The 19,707-nt window shown below is 43.2% G+C and overlaps 2 protein-coding genes and 1 long non-coding RNA gene across 7 annotated transcripts in view; 1 reads left to right on the top strand and 2 right to left on the bottom strand.

Moving 5' to 3' along the window:
• Positions 1–101: 101 nt before the first annotated feature.
• On the bottom strand, positions 102–5,893 carry LOC125903253 (zinc finger protein OZF-like). 2 transcript variants are annotated; one of them, XM_049600058.1, is made up of 3 exons: positions 5,708–5,893; positions 3,773–3,942; positions 102–3,691 (listed from the first exon to the last, which is right to left on the bottom strand). In XM_049600058.1, the coding sequence occupies exons 2-3, from the start codon at positions 3,843–3,845 to the stop codon at positions 2,028–2,030; spliced, it is 1,737 nt and encodes a 578-aa protein (XP_049456015.1). In that variant the 5' UTR covers positions 3,846–3,942; positions 5,708–5,893; the 3' UTR covers positions 102–2,027. The 2 variants fall into 2 exon arrangements, with proteins under 2 accessions (XP_049456015.1, XP_049456014.1); XM_049600057.1 differs by having other exon boundaries at positions 3,773–3,863.
• A 2,770-nt stretch (positions 5,894–8,663) lies between these two features.
• LOC125903262 (acetyl-coenzyme A synthetase 2-like, mitochondrial) overlaps positions 8,664–19,707 on the bottom strand; it is a 32,515-nt gene continuing 21,471 nt past the window's right edge. Inside the window, exons 8-14 of one of the 2 annotated variants that reach the window (XM_049600073.1) lie at positions 19,246–19,338; positions 17,425–17,537; positions 12,034–12,160; positions 11,797–11,924; positions 11,442–11,505; positions 10,082–10,203; positions 8,664–9,933 (exon numbers count right to left, since the gene is read on the bottom strand). In XM_049600073.1, the coding sequence (XP_049456030.1) occupies positions 9,763–9,933; positions 10,082–10,203; positions 11,442–11,505; positions 11,797–11,924; positions 12,034–12,160; positions 17,425–17,537; positions 19,246–19,338 (818 nt within the window). In that variant the 3' untranslated portion in view covers positions 8,664–9,762. Of the gene's footprint in view, positions 9,977–10,014; positions 10,204–11,441; positions 11,506–11,796; positions 11,925–12,033; positions 12,161–17,424; positions 17,538–19,245; positions 19,339–19,707 lie in introns of both variants that reach the window. The other variant, XM_049600074.1, reaches the window with a different exon arrangement.
• On the top strand, positions 12,281–14,350 carry LOC125903265 (uncharacterized). Of its 3 annotated transcripts, none has more exons than XR_007451282.1 (3): positions 12,281–12,501; positions 12,791–13,785; positions 13,866–14,350. It is a non-coding gene; the product is annotated as an uncharacterized LOC125903265 (long non-coding RNA). The 3 variants fall into 3 exon arrangements; XR_007451283.1 differs by having other exon boundaries at positions 12,281–12,560; XR_007451284.1 differs by having other exon boundaries at positions 12,281–13,566; positions 13,706–13,785.

Genomic DNA, 19,707 nt, shown 5'->3' with positions numbered 1-19,707 from the left:
AAAGATTTAAAATTTAGTTTAAAAATTCGGCAAATACTATATATATCAAATTTAACAATAAATCAAAAGATTAAGATATAAGAAAAAAATATAATGTGGAAAAAAGTTTTAAAAAGTAATACAAAATATTAAACAAAATAAAAATGGAAGAAATATTACAAAAGGCTCCAAAGCTCATTAACATTTAGTCATGTAGACATGATGAAGACGAGCTGCTGAAGTTCAAACGCAGCATCACAATGATGAAGAAAGGTGATTGAAGTGACTTTGAACGTGGCATGGTTGTTGGTGCCAGACGGGCTGGTCTGAGTATTTACTGGGATTTTCAGCACAACCATCTCTAGGGTTTACAGAGGATGGTCCCAAAAAGAGCAAATATCCAGTGAGCCAAAATGCCTTGTTGATGCCAGAGGTCAGAGGAGAATGGCCAGACTGGTTCAAGATGATAGAAAGGCAACAGGAAGTCAAATAAGCACTGGTTCCAACCAAGGTGTGCAGAAGAGCATCTCTGAAGCAACAACACCTTGTCCAACCTTGAAGCAGATGGGCTACAGCAGCAGAAGACCACACCAGGTGCCACTCCTGTCAGCTAACAACAGGAAACTGAGGCTACAATTCACACGGGTTTTCTCACCAAAACTGGACAATAGAAGATTGGAAAAACCACATTCAGATGGAAGCATGGATCCATCCTGCCTTGTATCAACGCTTCAGGCTGCTGCTGCTGCTGGTGGTGTAATGGTGTGGGGGAGATTTTCTTAGTACCAACTGAGCATGGTTTAAACACCACAGCCTACCTGAGTATTGTTGCTGAGCGTGTCCATCCCTTTATGACCACAGTGTACCCATCTTCTGATGGCTACTTCCAGCAGGATAACGCACCATGAAGAAGTAAGGCAGTGCTGAAGGCAAAGGGGGTCCAACCCGGTACTTGCAAAGTGTTCCTAATAAAGTGGCCAGTCTTTTACACACAGAATGGACTGATGACTGATTATTTTTAGGCTTTTTATGTGTGACAGACGGGCTGACAGTCAGCAACCTGCAGCCACTGTGGCCTCTGTACACGGGTCGCTGCCCCGCCCACTGAGCCTCTGGGCGCCTCAACTGCTGAACAAGATTAAGGACAAGATAAAAAAAAGAGACTTTAAACATTGAACGTGTTTTTAATTTCAGGTTTTAAGTCACATTACAAACATGTTTCAGTGTGAGCGATGATGATGATGATGATGATGTCAGTTTCCATCTTTATTCTCCTCCTGCAGTATGAAACCAGGAGGTTCAGAGTTTGAACACGACTCTGATGATTTATTTTTCCTGTCAGAGTCTGAAAGCAACAAACGGACACGTGACCTCATGGATGACGTTAAACTGTAAATAAAGAAGGTGTGAAACAGGACGTGTCTCATCGTGGACTCAGATCTGATCTCTGTCCTTCCAAATGTTTCCTCTGCTGTAAAATAAATGTTCAGATTATTTAAAGTTTATTAAAGTATTAAAGTGAAACTTTTCCAGGATGATTCGGACTGAAGGAAGTCGGTCACGTTCAGGAGGAGAAAGATTCAGATCATAAATGCAGCCTGGAGGAATAAAAACATCTGAGACGTCACACTTTAATATTTCTGTAAAGTGACACATCTGAACAGCAGCTTGAGTCGTGCAGTCTGTTTCTCTGACAAACGTCTGCTGCAGCTTTAACAACAAAACAAAATATACGTTTAAATGTTTTCTCTTCTTCTCTGGACATTCAGCTTCAACATGAGTCATAACTGTCTCTTTAGAGTCTCTCAAACCAAAACTTCAGTGTTGGGTGGTGCAGTGGTGTTCGCACCATCGCCTCACAGCAAGGCACAGAGCCCCGCCCCTCACCCAATGACAGCAGGGATAGGCTCCACCCCCTGAGACCCCTGACAGCCGCTCTCAGGGAACGTTTCCAGGACTGACGGTCGTCATGACCTCATGTTTGAGGCTCTTGACCGTACGCTCTCAGGACAGGTGGTTGCTCCTCAGCTTCCTGTCTGACTCGCCACTCACTCAGCAGCGACACACTTGTGCTCTCGGAGGCTCCTCATGGAGGTGAAGCCGCGGGCGCAGGCGGAGCAGCTGAAAGGTTTCTGTCCCGTGTGAACCAGTTGGTGAGACTTCAGGTTGTTGTTCTGACTGAATCTCTTTCCGCAGACGCCGCACTCAAATGGCTTCTCTCCACTGTGGACGCGCTTGTGTCTGACGAGGTTCTGCGACACGCTGAAGCTCTTCCCGCAGACCTCGCAGACGTACGGTTTCTCTCCACTGTGCGTGCGCTCGTGCAGCTTCATGCTGGCCTGCGTGGAGAAGCTTTTCTGACACTGAGCGCAGCTGAACAGTTTCCCCTCCGAGTGGCTGCGGCGGTGCGTCTTCAGGTAGCTCAGTGAGCTGTAGCCGCGGCCGCACACGTCGCAGGAGAACGCTTTGCTGGCGCCGTGCAGCTGCAAGTGAGTCTTCAGGATGTGGGCGCTGGTGAAGCTCTTCCCGCACTCGTCACAGGTGTGAGCTCTCTGCCCGCTGTGAGCCAGCTGGTGGCGTCTTAGCGACGTGGACGAGGAAAAGCGTTTTCCGCACTCGCTGCAGCTGTGCGGTTTGATGCCGGCGTGGCCGCGCTCGTGCACCAGCAGGGCGCTGCGCTGTCTGAAGCCCTTCCCGCAGGCGTTGCAGATGAACGCCCATTCGCTGCTGTGCACGGTGCGGTGCACCTTCAGGTGTCCGGCCTGCGTGAAGCTGCGGCCACACACGGTGCAGGTGAACGCCCGGCGGCCTGAGTGGACGAGCTGGTGGCGCCGCAGGTTGGCAGACACGTTGAAGCTCTTCCCGCAGGTGTCGCAGCTGAACGCCTTCTCTCCGGTGTGGACGCGGCGGTGCACCGACAGGCTGCTCCTGCTGGAGAAAGAGTTCCCGCACTGCTCGCAAGCGTGCGGCCGCTCACCCGTGTGCGTCCTCAGGTGAGCCGTGAGGCCGCTGCGCTGGCTGAAGGTCTTCCTGCAGACGCTGCAGGTGAACGGCTTCAGTCCTCTGTGGACGGTCAGCTGGTGGACGTGGACGCTGCGGCGTGTGGTGAAACCTTTCTGACAGGTGGGACATTTGAAGGGTTTGTCCTTCAGGTGGACTCTGCGGTGCGCAGACAGGTAACTGTGTTTGGAGAACTCCTTCCCGCACTCTGCACACCTGAACCTGTCGTCTGTCTTCTGACAGGTGAGCCTGTGCTCTCGGAGGCGGCACCTCGCCACCAGCGTCTCGCCGCAGGACGAACAGGTGAGCGTCTGTCCGTGGCGTCCCCAGCTGGACGTCAGGTGCGTCCTGAGGTGGCTGCGGGTGCCGAACACCTTGCCGCAGTGAGGACACCTGTGGGGCCGCTGCTCGCCGTGCACGGTGAGCTGGTGGACTCTGACGCTGCTGCGGGCGGAGAAAGTCTTCCCGCAGGTGGAGCAGGTGAAAGGACGCTCGCGGCTGTGGACACGCAGGTGAGCGCTCAGGTTGGTCCGTCTGGAGAAGCTGCTGCTGCAGACGCTGCAGCTGAAGCTCCGCCTGCTGCCCGCCGTAGTCGTCTGCTCTGATTGGCTGCTCTCAGCTTCGGGAGCGTCTGACTGGTGGCTGACCTCCACCTGAGGGTCTCCTTCAGCTGCAGGGGGGGCGGAGTCCCGCTGAGGCTCGATGGCGGCGTCTGCAGAGACAGAGAGATGACAGAGGTAAACACGTGATCACATGATGACATGATCACATGATGCTGACGATCAGTCCTCACGTTGTCTGAGCTCCTGCTGCTCCTCCAGCAGCCTCCTCAGCTCCTGCAGGAGCGCCTCACAGAGCCTCTTCATCACCGCCAGCAGCTCCTCCTACAACACACACACACACACACACACACACACACACACACACACACACAGGAAGCCACGCGGCGCTCAGCGGCGGCGGCTATAGAAACACGTCCGGACCAGTGACGTCACACTAATCAATCAAGATGACTTTATTGTGGACAAACATGTGACGACATGTATTTATTTATTATTATTCTTTCTTGTTTACATCACAGCGACTGTAACCAATCACAGCTTCCCTTCAGGATCAACAAAATATTTAATTTATTCATTTAAAAAGGGAGAAAAATAAATAAATAATAATAATAATGACTGAAGTTAATAAATAATTTATAATGAGCGATTAATCGATCAGAGTGCAGCTGCAGCGGGTCAGTTCTAACACTTTATCATTAAACGAATGATCTGAGGGGTATTCCAGGCAGGAGGTTCAACAAACTCTGAGTCTAACCCTGAACTCTGAGCTGATTTACCCTGAGATGGGAAACTCTGAGTTACCGGTTCCAGAACAGCTGATCTGAGTTAGTTCAGTCAACTCTGAGTATGTTCACTCTGAGTTAAGCCGACAATAAAAAGCCATCATCAATGGAGCTACGACTCCACGATTCACCATGGCAACAGGTAAATAAAAGACAGCGCCTCCATTTTAATCCAGTGGATGTAGAGATATTAATGCATGTGTAGCAGACGGTGCACGTTTATCTTTAAAAGAAGAGCCTGAGTCAGAGCGAGGAAAGTGTCAATAAGTTAACCATAAAGTTAATAAAAAAGTTTATTCATCATTTATCAGACTTACATTTCCTTAATGAAGATAAAGTGGTGGAATCTGACTGTGTATCAGGCTGTAGATACATTACATTATATTAATAATATATCATAATATATTTGTTCAGGTTTAATCTGATGGGGAAAACACAGGAGGCAGAAGATTTCAAACATATAGGCTAGGCTATAGATCAAAGACATAAAGACATGACTGTAAACTCACAGTCTGACCCAGTAATAATATGTTTGGTGATTTGCACCTGAAAAGACGTTGAGGTTAAAATACAGTAGATTTGAAAATGTTGCACATCTATTTGTATCTTGACTCAACAGCATTCAGTGACTTTATTTCAGCTACAAATGTAGTAAATGTAAAGACAGTGAAATGCTGCACCATTGCTCACTCAGAAATATGAACATATAATCCCCAATATTAGGCTATAGGAGTTATGTTCCATCAGTGCGACCAGTGACATCAGTGATAGAGATCATTAGTCACTGATACTACGTGTCTAAAGCTTCATACCCATTTTAACATTTAAATAATTAGACCTACACATTATGTGCAATAAACATGTGGAGCTGCTCTGACAGACTGACAGTCTGATCCTTGTGCACAGTGTTATAAAAATAATAAATATAAAAAGGACAGAGGTTTGATTCTGAGCTGAGGGTGAATTCTCGCTGTGTAATATTTGAATGTAAAGACAAAAGCTGATGTCCAAAGAAATGACTGATGTGCATAAATTCAGTAACTTCAGACAGTCCTGAGTAACAAACTAATATCCAGCAGGATTTAGACTGTGACAGACGGTAAATCTCCGCTAATGAATGCGCTTCGATACAAGCTTTGACACGGACTGAATGAATGAGGAAATGAAACAGCGTGTAAGAGGGAGGAGACAGAGAGAAACTCAGGGTTTATTGAAGAAAACCTGTCAGCGAGCAGGTTATGTTCACAGAGTCTGTTACCATGGTGACTGACTCAGAGTTTCCCTCATCTCAGGGTTAACTTACTCTGAGTTTTCACATAACCTGCTTTCTGGAATACCCCTCAGGTGTGTGTGTGTGTGTGTGTGTGTGTGTGTGTGTGAGACCTCAGTCTTTTCTTCTTCGCGTGTCTCTTTGAGTCTCTGACAGATTTCAGTCACCGCCGTCACCATGAACTCCTCCAGCACCAGCTGCTCCACACTCGACCACATTATCGATCGATTATGATCAACTCTTTGATGATTATTGATCATCACACACTCACAGAGCAGCTCGTGATGTTCTCACTGACGGCTCACTGCTTTGCGGCAGATTTTACGACAGCAGCAGTGAAGGGAGCTCCGCAGGGCGCCTCCTGCTGGACGGAGGTCACAAATACAACAAATACAAAACAAACAAAAACAACTAAAAATAAACTAAAAAATAAATAAAGAAATGAATAAAACACAATAAATATATTGATGAACAAATATAAACACAACGATTAAACAAATACAAATGTTTGGAGAGAACAAACAACTTTAGTCAAATAATATTTTACTGTTTTATTTATTTATTTATTTTTATTTTTTATTTTTATAAAATTAGTTTAAATTTAAAATATGTTAATCTTTGTTTACTTGTTATGAATCAAACAAAAATATATCTTTAATACAAAAAGTAAATAAATAAAACCAACTGATGAAATATCTTTTAAGGGAAAAATATCTTATTAAACATTCATTCATTCATTCATCTTCTAACCACTTCATCCTCTTGAGGGTTGCGGGGGGGGGGGGGGGGGGGGGCGCCGATCCCAGCTGACACTGGGTGAGAGGCAGGGTTCACCCTGGACAGGTCACCAGACTATCACAGGGCTGACACATAGAGACAGACAACCATTCACACTCACATTCACACCTACGGACAATTTAGAGTCACCAATTAACCTGCATGTCCTTGGACTGTGGGAGGAAGCTGGAGCACCTGGAGGAAACCCACGCTGACACAGGGAGAACATGTCAGAGCACCTGGAGGAAACCCACGCTGACACAGGGAGAACATGTCAGAGCACCTGGAGGAAACCCACGCTGACACAGGGAGAACATGTCAGAGCACCTGGAGGAAACCCACGCTGACACAGGGAGAACATGTGGGAGCACCTGGAGGAAACCCACGCTGACACAGGGAGAACATGCAGAGCACCTGGAGGAAACCCACGCTGACACAGGGAGAACATGTCAGAGCACCTGGAGGAAACCCACGCTGACACAGGAGAACATGTCAGAGCACCTGGAGGAAACCACACTGACACGGGAGAACATGTCAGAGCACCTGGAGGAAACCCACGCTGACACAGGGAGAACATGTCAGAGCACCTGGGAGAAACCCACGCTGACACAGGAGAACATGTGAGCACCTGGAGGAAACCCACGCTGACACAGGGAGAACATGTCAGAGCACCTGGAGGAAACCCATGCTGACACAGGGAGACCATGTCATAGCACCTGGAGGAAACCCACGCTGACACAGGGAGAACATGTCAGAGCACCTGGAGGAAACCCACGCTGACACAGGGAGAACATGTCAGAGCACCTGGAGGAAACCCACAGTGACACAGGGAGAACATGTCAGAGCACCTGGAGGAAACCCACGCTGACACAGGGAGAACATGTCAGAGCACCTGGAGGAAACCCACGCTGACACAGGGAGAACATGTCAGAGCACCTGGAGGAAACCCATGCTGACACAGGAGAACATGTCAGAGCACCTGAGGAAACCCACGCTGACACAGGAGAACATGTGGGAGCACCTGGAGGAAACCCACACTGACACGAGAAGAACATGTGGGAGCACCTGGAGGAAACCCACGCTGACACAGGGAGAACATGTCAGAGCACCTGGAGGAAACCCACGCTGACACAGGGAGAACATGTCAGAGCACCTGGAGGAAACCCACGCTGACACAGGGAGAACATGTCAGAGCACCTGGAGGAAACCCATGCTGACACAGGGAGAACATGTCAGAGCACCTGGAGGAAACCCACGCTGACACAGGGAGAACATGTCAGAGCACCTGGAGGAAACCCACGCTGACACGGGGAGAACATGTCAGAGCACCTGGAGGAAACCCACGCTGACACGGGGAGAACATGTCAGAGCACCTGGAAAGAAATTATTCTCAGGGAGAACATGTCAGAGCACCTGGAGGATAATTTTGTGTATTTATACATGTGGGACACCTAAAAACTAAAACATATCAGAGCACCTGAACCACGCTGAAAAGAAAACATGTCAGAGCACCTGGAGGAAAACACTGCAAAAATAACTCCACTTAAAAATCGAACAATTTTATCATTTTATTTAAATAAATAACTACCATGCCATTTAAATTATTCTCATAAATCTGTGATAAGATAATTTTGTGTATTTATAATGACAATAAAAACTAAAAATATCTGAACCATGAAAAGAAAAACAATTAACAAAAATGCTTAAAAATAAACTTAAAAAAATAACAATTTTATCATTTTTATTTAAATAAATAATTACATCCATTTAAATTTAAAATATCTGTGAGATATTTATGTTTGTACATATTGTAATTATACCAAAAAGAAAAAATATGTTAAATATGAAAACAAAAAGAATTAAAAAAAAAAAATAAGTTTAAAGAGTTAACACAATATGGTAAATTAAAATTTCATGATTTTAATGTTATTAAATTGTTACTTTCATTTAAATGTAAAATATCTAACACATTAATATTTATATATTTATGATGATACATAGAAGAAAAAATAAACGAAAAAAGGGCCTATAAAAGAAAAAAAATAAGGAACTGAATAAAATATCAAATTATTGTTTTGTCATTTTTAAGCTTTGTCACATAAAATATATAAATTATGTTTAACTGTAAAATATGCAGTAAAACTGTGAATAAACAACAAATCAATCAATAAGTTTTAAAAGAAGCAGAAACTCAAACAAACAAAATATTTCATCCAAATTCATAAAATCGGTCAAAGTGACATTAAAATCAATTGATTTTATTTTCAGAAAAATCAAGATGTGAAACAGACACAGATTGTTAGTGAATCTTTATTTGTGATACACACAGCGTCACATCGATCAATCAACTGTCAATAAATGACCTCAGCTGCAAACTACAAGTCTACACACATCTATATGGATCTATATGGATCTATACGGATCTATATGGATCTAAACGGATCTATATGGATCTATATGGATATGCTCGTGGTCACAAAATAAATATCTGTTGAATAAAAAGCAGCTGAGGTTGATTCTGATGTTTCTTAGCTTCATCCAAAAATATATGTGAATTAAATTAAAGTGAGCAGTGTTTTTTAAACTCAGATTCAAACATTAAAATATGATGATTATTATTTTAATCAAACTGTCTGAAACACGATCATCTAATATTAAAACAGATTTTACCCCAGGAACACCAACACTAAAAGAAGTTAATGTCTTCGTTATCTGGATCTCCCCTGAAGCTCCGCCCACCGACCGACAGGTGACAGCTGCTCTGTTTCACCTGGACTAAGGCCCGATCCCATTTCAGTCTTCCTCTTGGTGTTGAGTGTCGTCGTCTGTGAGATGAGCCTTGATGAGGGAAGTGAGAGATATTAGGGGAGAGATCTTTTCCTGAGAAATGGGACAGACTTCATGCATATGGGCGTGGCCGATGTGCAGACATACGTCAGGTGTAGTAGCGATGCAATGACAATGCTGTCTGCAGCGCTTGTGTTGTGGCGTGAGCTCTGATTATTCTCTCGTCTGATGAATCAACAGAGAAGAAATGCAGAAAACAGGAGGCGCCTACGACATCTTCTAGTTCTGATCCATTTTGTTTAAATATGTTGACGCTGTGTTGCTGACCAGTTCACACCCGTCCCTCCGCCTGTTGTCTGTATCGCCTACATTACCATCAGACAGTAACAAACTGCTGACTTCACAAGGTGTTCTGGGAAATTTCATCTTCCACTTGGTTGACAGTGAGTCGGTGCTCCCTTGAATCTTGCTGTGGGTGGACAACATATTGCCTGTACCTGAGGAACAACATAACACCTGTACCTGAGGCCTGCTGGGCCCCTTCCACTTCCTGCCTGTGCTTTAAGGTGACGGTGACAGGAAGTCCCTCCTACTTCTTCTTCTCTCATCCTCTCTGCTTCCTGTACTGCTCGTGGGCTTCCACGATCTCCTTGACGACAGATGGGTCATCCAGAGTCGACACGTCGCCGAGATCAGCTGATGTCTCCATGGCGACCTTCCTGAGGATCCGCCTCATGATCTTCCCGGAGCGAGTCTTCGGCAGACGCTTCACCACCTGAGGGACACAAATACTGACTCCTGATTGGCTGCTTCATGATCGATACAAATACTGACTCCTGATTGGCTGCTTCATGATAGACACAAATACTGACTCCTGATTGGTGTGTGGATGATGTTGTTGCCATGGTAACCAGGAGACTCACTAGGAAGTGCTCGGGGATGGCGTACTTGGCGATCTTTGTGGAGACGAGCTCTCGGAGCTGCCGGAGGACGACGGCAGAGTCGACACCAGACTCCTCCTTCAACACCACGAAGGCGAACGGCACTGAGGACACACACACACACACACACACACACACACACATTAACTTCACAGACACTAAGAGGTTAAAGCCAAAATGATGTAGAAGATCTTCTCCTGAAAATAAATAAATAATGTGATGATGATGGTCAGTATTCTGCTCTGTGATTGGTTCATCAGTATCATTAATGAGCAGGTTCAGTGAGCAACCAGCAGGAGGCAGCAGAGGGTCACAGTTTAAACTCATCATGTTTCACCTCATCTGATTTTTACTGCAATAATCTATAATCAGTAATCAATAATCCAACACACTGATGTCAACCTGCTGCTGAGATTTAAAACTAAACAATACACAACATTTTGACGTCACTGCAGGTTTTTATTTATTTATATTTTTAAGTCATTCTTCTTTGATTAATGTAAAATAAGAATAAAAAAAGATAAAACTGAAAAATAATATTAATAAATAACAACAGTAAATAACAAGAAACATTTTAATTAAAATAAATAAATGAAAAAATCCAAACTCATTCTGATCCTATTTACTAATGTATATATTAATGTATATATTAATCTATTATTTAAAAAATTGAGAATTATTATTGGTAAATATAATGAAAAATTAAATTCAAATTGATAAAAATCAATAAAAAATTAAGTATCAACAGTAAAAAATAATAGAAATTAAAATTCAAAGGAATAAATAAAATTTAAACAGTAATTTTTGTTGTGATTGAATCAAATAATCTATGAATCAATTCAATAATTAAAACATGAAATAATATTAATTTAAACAAATAAACAAATAAGTCATTAACATTCTGATTATAATTACTAATCTATATATTCATTTAAACATACTGAAAATGAATAACAGTTAATAATCCAATAAATTTCAATTCAAATAAATAAAGAACTGATACATGAAGAGTAAATAATAATAAAAATATAAGGTCAAATAAAAACAAAATACAGATTCAATAGTCATGAAGCGTTCTGAATAAACTGACTCATCGTTACTTTAACATATTAATTTTAAAATGAATCTTTTCTTCATTAAAAGTTGTTTTTCAATCTGAATGTTTTGTTTCACAGCTCAGCTCTGGACTTTTATTCTGAAAGGGACAGAAAAGGTCTGGCAGTATTTTTCACTTCCTGTTGATGTGACGACTAAACAGCTGACATCATCTGACATGTTTACATGTAAACACCACACAGAGCAGCAGAGCATGATGGGAGCTCAGGTGTGTTTTCAGTCTCACCTTCTCCTTTGATATCGTGTGGGATCCCGATCACAGCTGTCTCTGGAACAGCTGGATGTTCATCCTGTAAACAAACAAACAATTATCTTCACAGAGTCTGTAAACATCATCTCACACCTTTGTTATTCTCGTCTTCAAACACACTTTGTCTCATGTCTCATCATCGTATCTCACACACTGGGGACAAAGAATGACTCAAGTATAAATAAATAAATAAATAGAATTTATTTCTGTTATATTTATTATTGTTGTGTTTCTGTGCCTGTGTGTTAATGAGGAGCTCCTGTTTATTTATTTGTTTACTTTCATATCTATTCCATCATATAAGATGTGTCCTGTGCATGAGGTGTCTCACCAGAGCGTCCTCGATCTCCGCCGTACCAAGACGGTGACCGCTGACATTGATGACATCATCCATGCGTCCAGTTATCTGGTAGTAACCGTCCTCAGAGCGGTACGCTCCGTCACCGGTGAAATAATAACCTGACAGGATGAATCAGTACATCAGCTCTCACACTGACCTTTATGAAATATACTCACAAAGACATAATAACAATAACAATAACGATGATGATGATGATGATGATGATACCAGGATATGGTTTGAAGTAGGCCTCGATGAATCTCTGGTGGTCTCCGTAGATACTGCGAGCCATGCCGGGCCACGGCTGGCTGATACACAGAGCTCCACTCACACCGTTACCCGTCAGACGTTCACCCTGTCAACACAGAAAATGCGTTAGCATGTCAGACTAACTAGCTTCTTTCCAGCAGCAGCAGCAGCAATGTTTCACTTCCAAGGCTAACAGTTAGCATTAGCTTTCATTAGCCTGCTACATCAATCATTATACAGCTGGTGAAGATGACGACTTGAAATGGGACCTGTTAGTCTGTTAGCATAGCATATGCTAAGTCCACTGTGTGGAGACTCTGTGGACAACAGATTAAAAGCCTACTTTAGTCAGTTTGTGTCTTTGTGGTTATTGTTTGTGTCGTTGTGGTTATTGTTTGTGTCTTTGTGGTTGTTGTTTGTGTCTTTGAGGTTGTTTGTGTCTTTGTGGTTATTGTTTGTGTCTTTGTGGTTGTTGTTTGTGTCTTTGAGGTTGTTGTGTCTTTGTGGTTGTTTGTGTCTTTGAGGTTGTTGTGTCTTTGTGGATATTGTTTGTGTCTTTGTGGTTGTTGTGTCTTTGTGGTTGCTGTTTGTGTCTTTGTGGTTGTTGTTTGTGTCTTTGAGGTTGCTGTGTCTTTGTGGTTATTGTTTGTGTCTTTGTGGTTGTTGTTTGTGTCTTTGTGGTTGTTGTTTGTGTCTTTGAGGTTGCTGTGTCTTTGAGGTTGTTTGTGTCTTTGAGGTTGTTGTTTGTGTCTTTGAGGTTGTTGTGTCTTTGTGGTTGTTTGTGTCTTTGTGGTTGTTGTTTGTGTCTTTGTGGTTGTTGTGTCTTTGTGGTTGTTGTTTGTGTCTTTGAGGTGTTGTGTCTTTGTGGCTGTTGTTTGTGTCTTTGTGGTTGTTGTTTGTGTCTTTGTGGCTGCTGTTTGTGTCTTTGAGGGTGTTGTGTCTTTGTGGTTGTTGTTTGTGTCTTTGTGGTTATTGTTTGCGTCTTTGAGGTTGTTGTGTCTTTGTGGTTGTTGTTTGTGTCTTTGTGGTTATTGTTTGTGTCTTTGTGGTTGTTGTTTGTGTCTTTGTGGTTATTGTTTGTGTCTTTGTGGTTGTTGTTTGCGTCTTTGAGGTTGTTGTGTCTTTGTGGTTGTTGTTTGTGTCTTTGTGGTTATTGTTTGTGTCTTTGTGGTTGTTGTTTGCATCTTTGAGGTTGTTTGTGTCTTTGTGGTTATTGTTTGTGTCTTTGTGGTTATTGTTTGCGTCTTTGAGGTTGTTGTGTCTTTGTGGTTGTTGTTTGTGTCTTTGTGGTTATTGTTTGTGTCTTTGTGGTTGTTGTTTGCATCTTTGAGGTTGTTGTGTCTTTGTGGTTGTTGTTTGTGTCTTTGTGGTTATTGTTTGTGTCTTTGTGGTTGTTGTTTGTGTCTTTGTGGTTGTTGTTTGCGTCTTTGAGGTTGTTGTGTCTTTGTGGTTGTTGTTTGTGTCTTTGTGGTTATTGTTTGTGTCTTTGTGGTTGTTGTTTGCATCTTTGAGGTTGTTGTGTCTTTGTGGTTATTGTTTGTGTCTTTGTGGTTGTTGTTTGTGTCTTTGTGGTTGTTGTTTGCGTCTTTGAGGTTGTTGTGTCTTTGTGGTTATTGTTTGTGTCTTTGTGGTTGTTGTTTGCGTCTTTGAGGTTGTTGTGTCTTTGTGGTTGTTGTTTGTGTCTTTGTGGTTATTGTTTGTGTCTTTGTGGTTGTTGTTTGCATCTTTGAGGTTGTTGTGTCTTTGTGGTTATTGTTTGTGTCTTTGTGGTTGTTGTTTGCATCTTTGAGGTTGTTGTTTGCATCTTTGAGGTTGTTGTGTCTTTGTGGTTGTTGTTTGTGTCTTTGTGGTTATTGTTTGTGTCTTTGTGGTTGTTGTTTGTGTCTTTGTGGTTATTGTTTGTGTCTTTGTGGTTGTTGTTTGCGTCTTTGAGGTTGTTGTGTCTTTGTGGTTGTTGTTTGTGTCTTTGTGGTTATTGTTTGTGTCTTTGTGGTTGTTGTTTGCATCTTTGAGGTTGTTGTGTCTTTGTGGTTATTGTTTGTGTCTTTGTGGTTGTTGTTTGCATCTTTGAGGTTGTTGTGTCTTTGTGGTTATTGTTTGTGTCTTTGTGGTTGTTGTTTGTGTCTTTGTGGTTATTGTTTGTGTCTTTGTGGTTGTTGTTTGTGTCTTTGTGGTCATCTCGACTCTCTCTGTCCAGTAACAATCACCCAGTCACACCCTCAGAGATAACTGTGGTACGATCTGAACGCACATCTAACTGAACACTTTTCCATCGTCGTATTTCTCCACTACAGAGAACATTGACAGTGGCTCTGATCAAGCAGCTGACTTGTTTTTTCACATGTCCCTGTATCTTCATCCTGCAGCTCTCCTCCTCCTCCTCTGTGAGATGAAGGCCAGTGTTAAGTGGTACAAATGAAACCCTGTGGTCTTCATCAGCACAGTTTGTGTTCAGTATTGAGAGGATTGAAGTCACAGTGACCTCGACCTCCTGTGAGGATGAAGAGTGAAACTGAAGGAGGCCTAATCTAATCTAATCTAATCTACATGATTAGAAACCCTCGAGCGCTGGCGGCAGATTACAGGCCGGGAACAGAGCGGAGAGGGGAAACCAGCGGATAATTAATTTGGGGGAAAGTCTGTTAATCAAAGCAAACAGATGCTGCTGCTGCTTTAATAGAAAGATTAAACTGAGACAGAGACACCGTGTCATTCAAAGGCTTGTTTGACCTCTTACGTCTCAAGGTCAAGTGGGGTTAACGAGACCCTGAGATTGGTGGCAGATCACATCTGAAGCTGATTGGACGAGAGCTAACTGGAAACCTCAGATCCTCCGAGTCTTTAACGTCTTTAAGCTCACTTTAATCAGAGTTGTATTTCCCTCCAGGTTTCTGACGAGTTTCATCTGGTCGTCCAGCGTCACAACATTGGACCTGAACACATCACGTTCATGTGCTCATGTGTTCCCGTGTTCATGTGCTCATGTGTTCCCGTGTTCATGTGTTCCTGTGCTCATGTGTTCCTGTGTTCATGTGCTCATGCGTTCCTGTGATCATGTGTTCATGTGTTCCTGTGTTCATGTGATCATGTGTTCATGTGTTCCTGTGCTCATGTGATCATGTGTTCATGTGTTCCTGTGCTCATGTGTTCATGTGTTCCTGTGCTCATGTGTTCCTGTGATCATGTGTTCATGTGTTCCTGTGCTCATGTGTTCATGTGTTCCTGTGCTCATGTGTGCATGTGTTCATGTGTTCCTGTGCTCATGTGTTCCTGTGCTCATGTGTTCCTGTGCTCATGTGCTCCTGTGCTCATGTGTTCATGTGCTCATGTGTTCCTGTGTTCATGTGTTCCTGTGCTCATGTGTTCATGTGCTCATGTGTTCCTGTGCTCATGTGTTCCTGTGCTCATGTGTTCATGTGCTCATGTGTTCCTGTGTTCCTGTGCTCATGTGTTCATGTGTTCCTGTGTTCATGTGTTCCTGTGCTCATGTGTTCATGTGGTCATGTGTTCCTGTGCTCATGTGTTCCTGTGTTCATGTGCTCATGTGTTCATGTGCTCATGTGTTCATGTGCTCATGTGCTCCTGTGTGTCAGCCACAAAGAGACATAAAACGACCACAAAAAGACATGAAACGACCACAAAGAGACATGAAAGGACCACAGAGAGACATGAAACAGCCACAAAGAGACATGAAACTGCCACAAAAAGACATGAAACGACCACAAAGAGACATGAAACGATCACACAGAGACATGAAACAGCCACAAAGAGACATAAAATGACCACAAAAAGACATAAAACGACCACAAAAAGACATGAAACAGCCACAAAGAGACATAAAACGACCACAAAAAGACATGAAACGACCACAAAGAGACATGAAACAGCCACAAAAAGACATGAAATGACCACAAAAAGACATGAAACGACCACAAAGAGACATGAAACAGCCACAAAGAGACATAAAACGACCACAGAGAGACATGAAACAGCCACAAAAAGACATGAAACAGTCACAAAGAGACATAAAATGACGACAAAGACATGAAACAGCCACAAAAAGACATGAAGTGACCACAAAAAGACATGAAACAGCCACAAAAAGACATGAAACAGCCACAAAAAGACATGAAACGACCACAAAGAGACATGAAACAGCCACAAAGAGACATAAAACGACCACAAAAAGACATGAAACGACCACAAAAAGACATGAAACGACCACAAAGAGACATGAAACAGCCACAAAAAGACATGAAATGACCACAAAAAGACATGAAACGACCACAAAGAGACATGAAACAGCCACAAAAAGACATGAAACGACCACAAAGAGACATGAAACAGCCACAAAAGACATGAAATGACCACAAAAAGACATGAAACGACCACAAAGAGACATGAAACAGCCACAAAAAGACATGAAACGACCACAAAGAGACATGAAACAGCCACAAAAGACATGAAATGACCACAAAAAGACATGAAACGACCACAAAGAGACATGAAACAGCCACAAAGAGACATAAAACGACCACAGAGAGACATGAAACAGCCACAAAAAGACATGAAACAGCCACAAAGAGACATAAAATGACGACAAAGACATGAAACAGCCACAAAAAGACATGAAACAGCCACAAAAAGACATAAAACGACCACAAAGAGACATGAAACAGCCACAAAAAGACATGAAACGACCGCAAATAGACATGAAACAGCCACAAAGAGACATAAAACGACCACAAAAAGACATGAAACGACCGCAAATAGACATGAAACTGCCACAAAAAGACATGAAATGACCACAAAAAGACATAAAACGACCACAAAAAGACATGAAACGACCACAAAGAGACATGAAACTGCCACAAAGAGACATAAAACGACCACAGAGACATGAAACAGCCACAAAAAGACATGAAACAGCCACAAAGAGACATAAAATGACGACAAAGACATGAAACAGCCACAAAAAGACATGAAATGACCACAAAAAGACATAAAACGACCACAAAAAGACATGAAACGACCACAGAGACATAAAACGACCACAAAAAGACATGAAACGACCACAAAGAGACATGAAACAGCCACAAAAAGACATGAAGTGACCACAAAGAGACATAACACGACCACAAAAAGACATGAAACAGCCACAAAAAGACATGAAGTGACCACAAAGAGACCTAACACGACCACAAAAAGACATGAAACAGCCACAAAAAGACATGAAACGACCACAAAGAGACATAACACGACCACACAGAGACATGAAACGACTACAATGAGACATAAAACGACCACAAAGATGCAGCATGAGCACAGGGAGCTGTAAACTGTGGCGGTGTTTCTCTGATTTAACGCCACCTTCTCTCCCATCAGGTCAGGCTGGATGCCAAAGAATGGCCTCATGGCCATGGCGGGGATGATGGGAGCTCCTTCGTCTGCAGGTCGAGGGGCGATACAGACTCCACCCGTCTCTACAGGAGGCACAGAGGGACAGAAATCAATCAATTCAATTTCAATTCAATTCAATTTTCAATTCAATTCAAACAGCTTTATTGGCATGAACAGAAATATGTTGTTGCCAAAGCATTTTACAGAATATTTACATACAAACTTACAATAATACAATTCAATACAATATAATATAATTTATACAACTGGATATAAATCCATGCATGTTAGGATGTTATAGTGAGAGAGTCCCTCAGGTTGTGGCAGGCAGATACATGTTTCGCTGCCAGAGGAGCTGCTGTCCCTTCACCCAGCACAACTGACACTTCCTCCTCTGGTGTGAACATATGAAAGGCTGTTATGTTCTTATCATTGTTTCACAGTAAAGGACAGACTTTAACCCCGGCAGAGAGACGCAGGGTTCAACTCTCTGATGTGGCGTTCGAGTGTGGCTGGGTTTGTTCATTAAATATTTGATGATAAATACTGAACCAGGTGTTGACACACCTGCTGACAGAGACGTGTCTTAGCTCTGAGGTCACATCATGGAGGATTTACTGTTCCTGTTAGCGCCCCTGGAGGCAGCCACATGTCTGTCTGTGAGGTGTTCATGTGTCACTGTGAAGAAGACCACTGAGGAAGATTCAGCAGAATAGTGTTTCCTGTTTTAAACTCACTGACGAAAATATTAAAACATGTATTTAACATGTCAGCGGTGACCTCTGTGAATAAACATATACATGAGTTTCTTCTCTTCCAGTGAGTCAGCAGTGAGGTGCAGCGGCCACCAGGGGGCGTCACATGTCGCAGCTTTAATTTCCTTTAATTTCTTAATTTATTGAGGATTTTGTTTTCCTTTGAAGGGAAGGAAGCAGCTGGCAGAGAGTTTAAAGTCCCACTGAAAAACAACACACACTCACTGATTGTCCAGGAATTAGGTCACACACACACACACACACACACACACACACTGTCAGTGATCCTCGACTGTCTTGTTCCTGGGGGGTTGGAGCTGGTGTAAGTGTGTGAGGAGGATTTGATCTTAATTCTGTGGAGCTGCAGATGTTGTTACTGCTAATCGGTGAAATTAGGGTTAAAGCTTCAGTAAAGAGAGACGAGGACGGACGGACGGACACAAACAGCCTGATCAACAACCACAGAAGAAGAGAAGGAGACAGAGCTGAGAGCTGTGTTTAATGACCTGAATTATCTCCAACATCCAACTGAACCTACTCTTCACCAGACGTCTGTGTGTGTGTGTGTGTGTGTGTGTGTCTGTCTGTCTGTCTGTCTGTCTGTCTGTCTGTCCTCACTTCCTGTTTATAAATCACTGTGTCTCTACAAACGTCCCGTCCTGATCTCGCTCCAGACACAACACCCAGTGTTAGGCACACATCTATCAACAGGTGGCGCTGTGACGTTTATCATTGCAGCTGCAGGTTAAATGGATCAGTGGCCTCTGTAATTCTGTGTAACTGCAGAGCAACTTTTATGCAGTTCAAGAGCAACATTTTAAGAGCAACATTTCAGAGTAAGATTTAAGTAATTCACTTGAAATAATTTGAGATAAAGTACTTAGAATGAAACAGTGAACAGACTCAGTGTCTCTGTCCGTCCTCACAGGCCTCAAACAGTGAGGACAACATGAGACACACCGGAATGAGGACAACATGAGACACACCGGAATGAGGACAACATGAGACATGCATCACAGATGTCAGTGTGTCTCACCTGTCTGCCACCAGGTGTCTACCAGAGGACAGCGTTCGTCTCCGACCACACTGTGGAACCAGTGCCAGGCCTCGTGGTTGATGGGCTCTCCCACTGTAAACAGGGACAGAGACAGGGACAGAGAGAGAGACAGGGACAGGGAAAGGGTTAGAAACAGAGACACAGACAGACAGACAAAGACAGAGACAGAGACAGACACAGACACAGAGACACACAGAGGCAGACAGACACACAGACACACAGAGACAGAGACAGACAGAGACAGACACAGACACAGAGACACACAGAGTCAGACAGACAGACAGACAGACAGACAGACAGAGAGACAGACACAGACACACACAGAGTCAGACAGACAGACAGACAGACAGACAGAGAGACAGACACAGACACACACAGAGGCAGACAGACAGACAGACACACACACAGACAGACAGAGACAGAGATAGACAGAGAGACAGA

This window comes from Epinephelus fuscoguttatus, linkage group LG16 (assembly GCF_011397635.1).
Source record: "Epinephelus fuscoguttatus linkage group LG16, E.fuscoguttatus.final_Chr_v1".
Lineage (NCBI taxonomy): Eukaryota > Metazoa > Chordata > Actinopteri > Perciformes > Serranidae > Epinephelus > Epinephelus fuscoguttatus.
The sequence above is the reverse complement of the archived record's forward strand: the minus strand, read 5'-3'. Positions and strand labels throughout refer to the sequence as shown.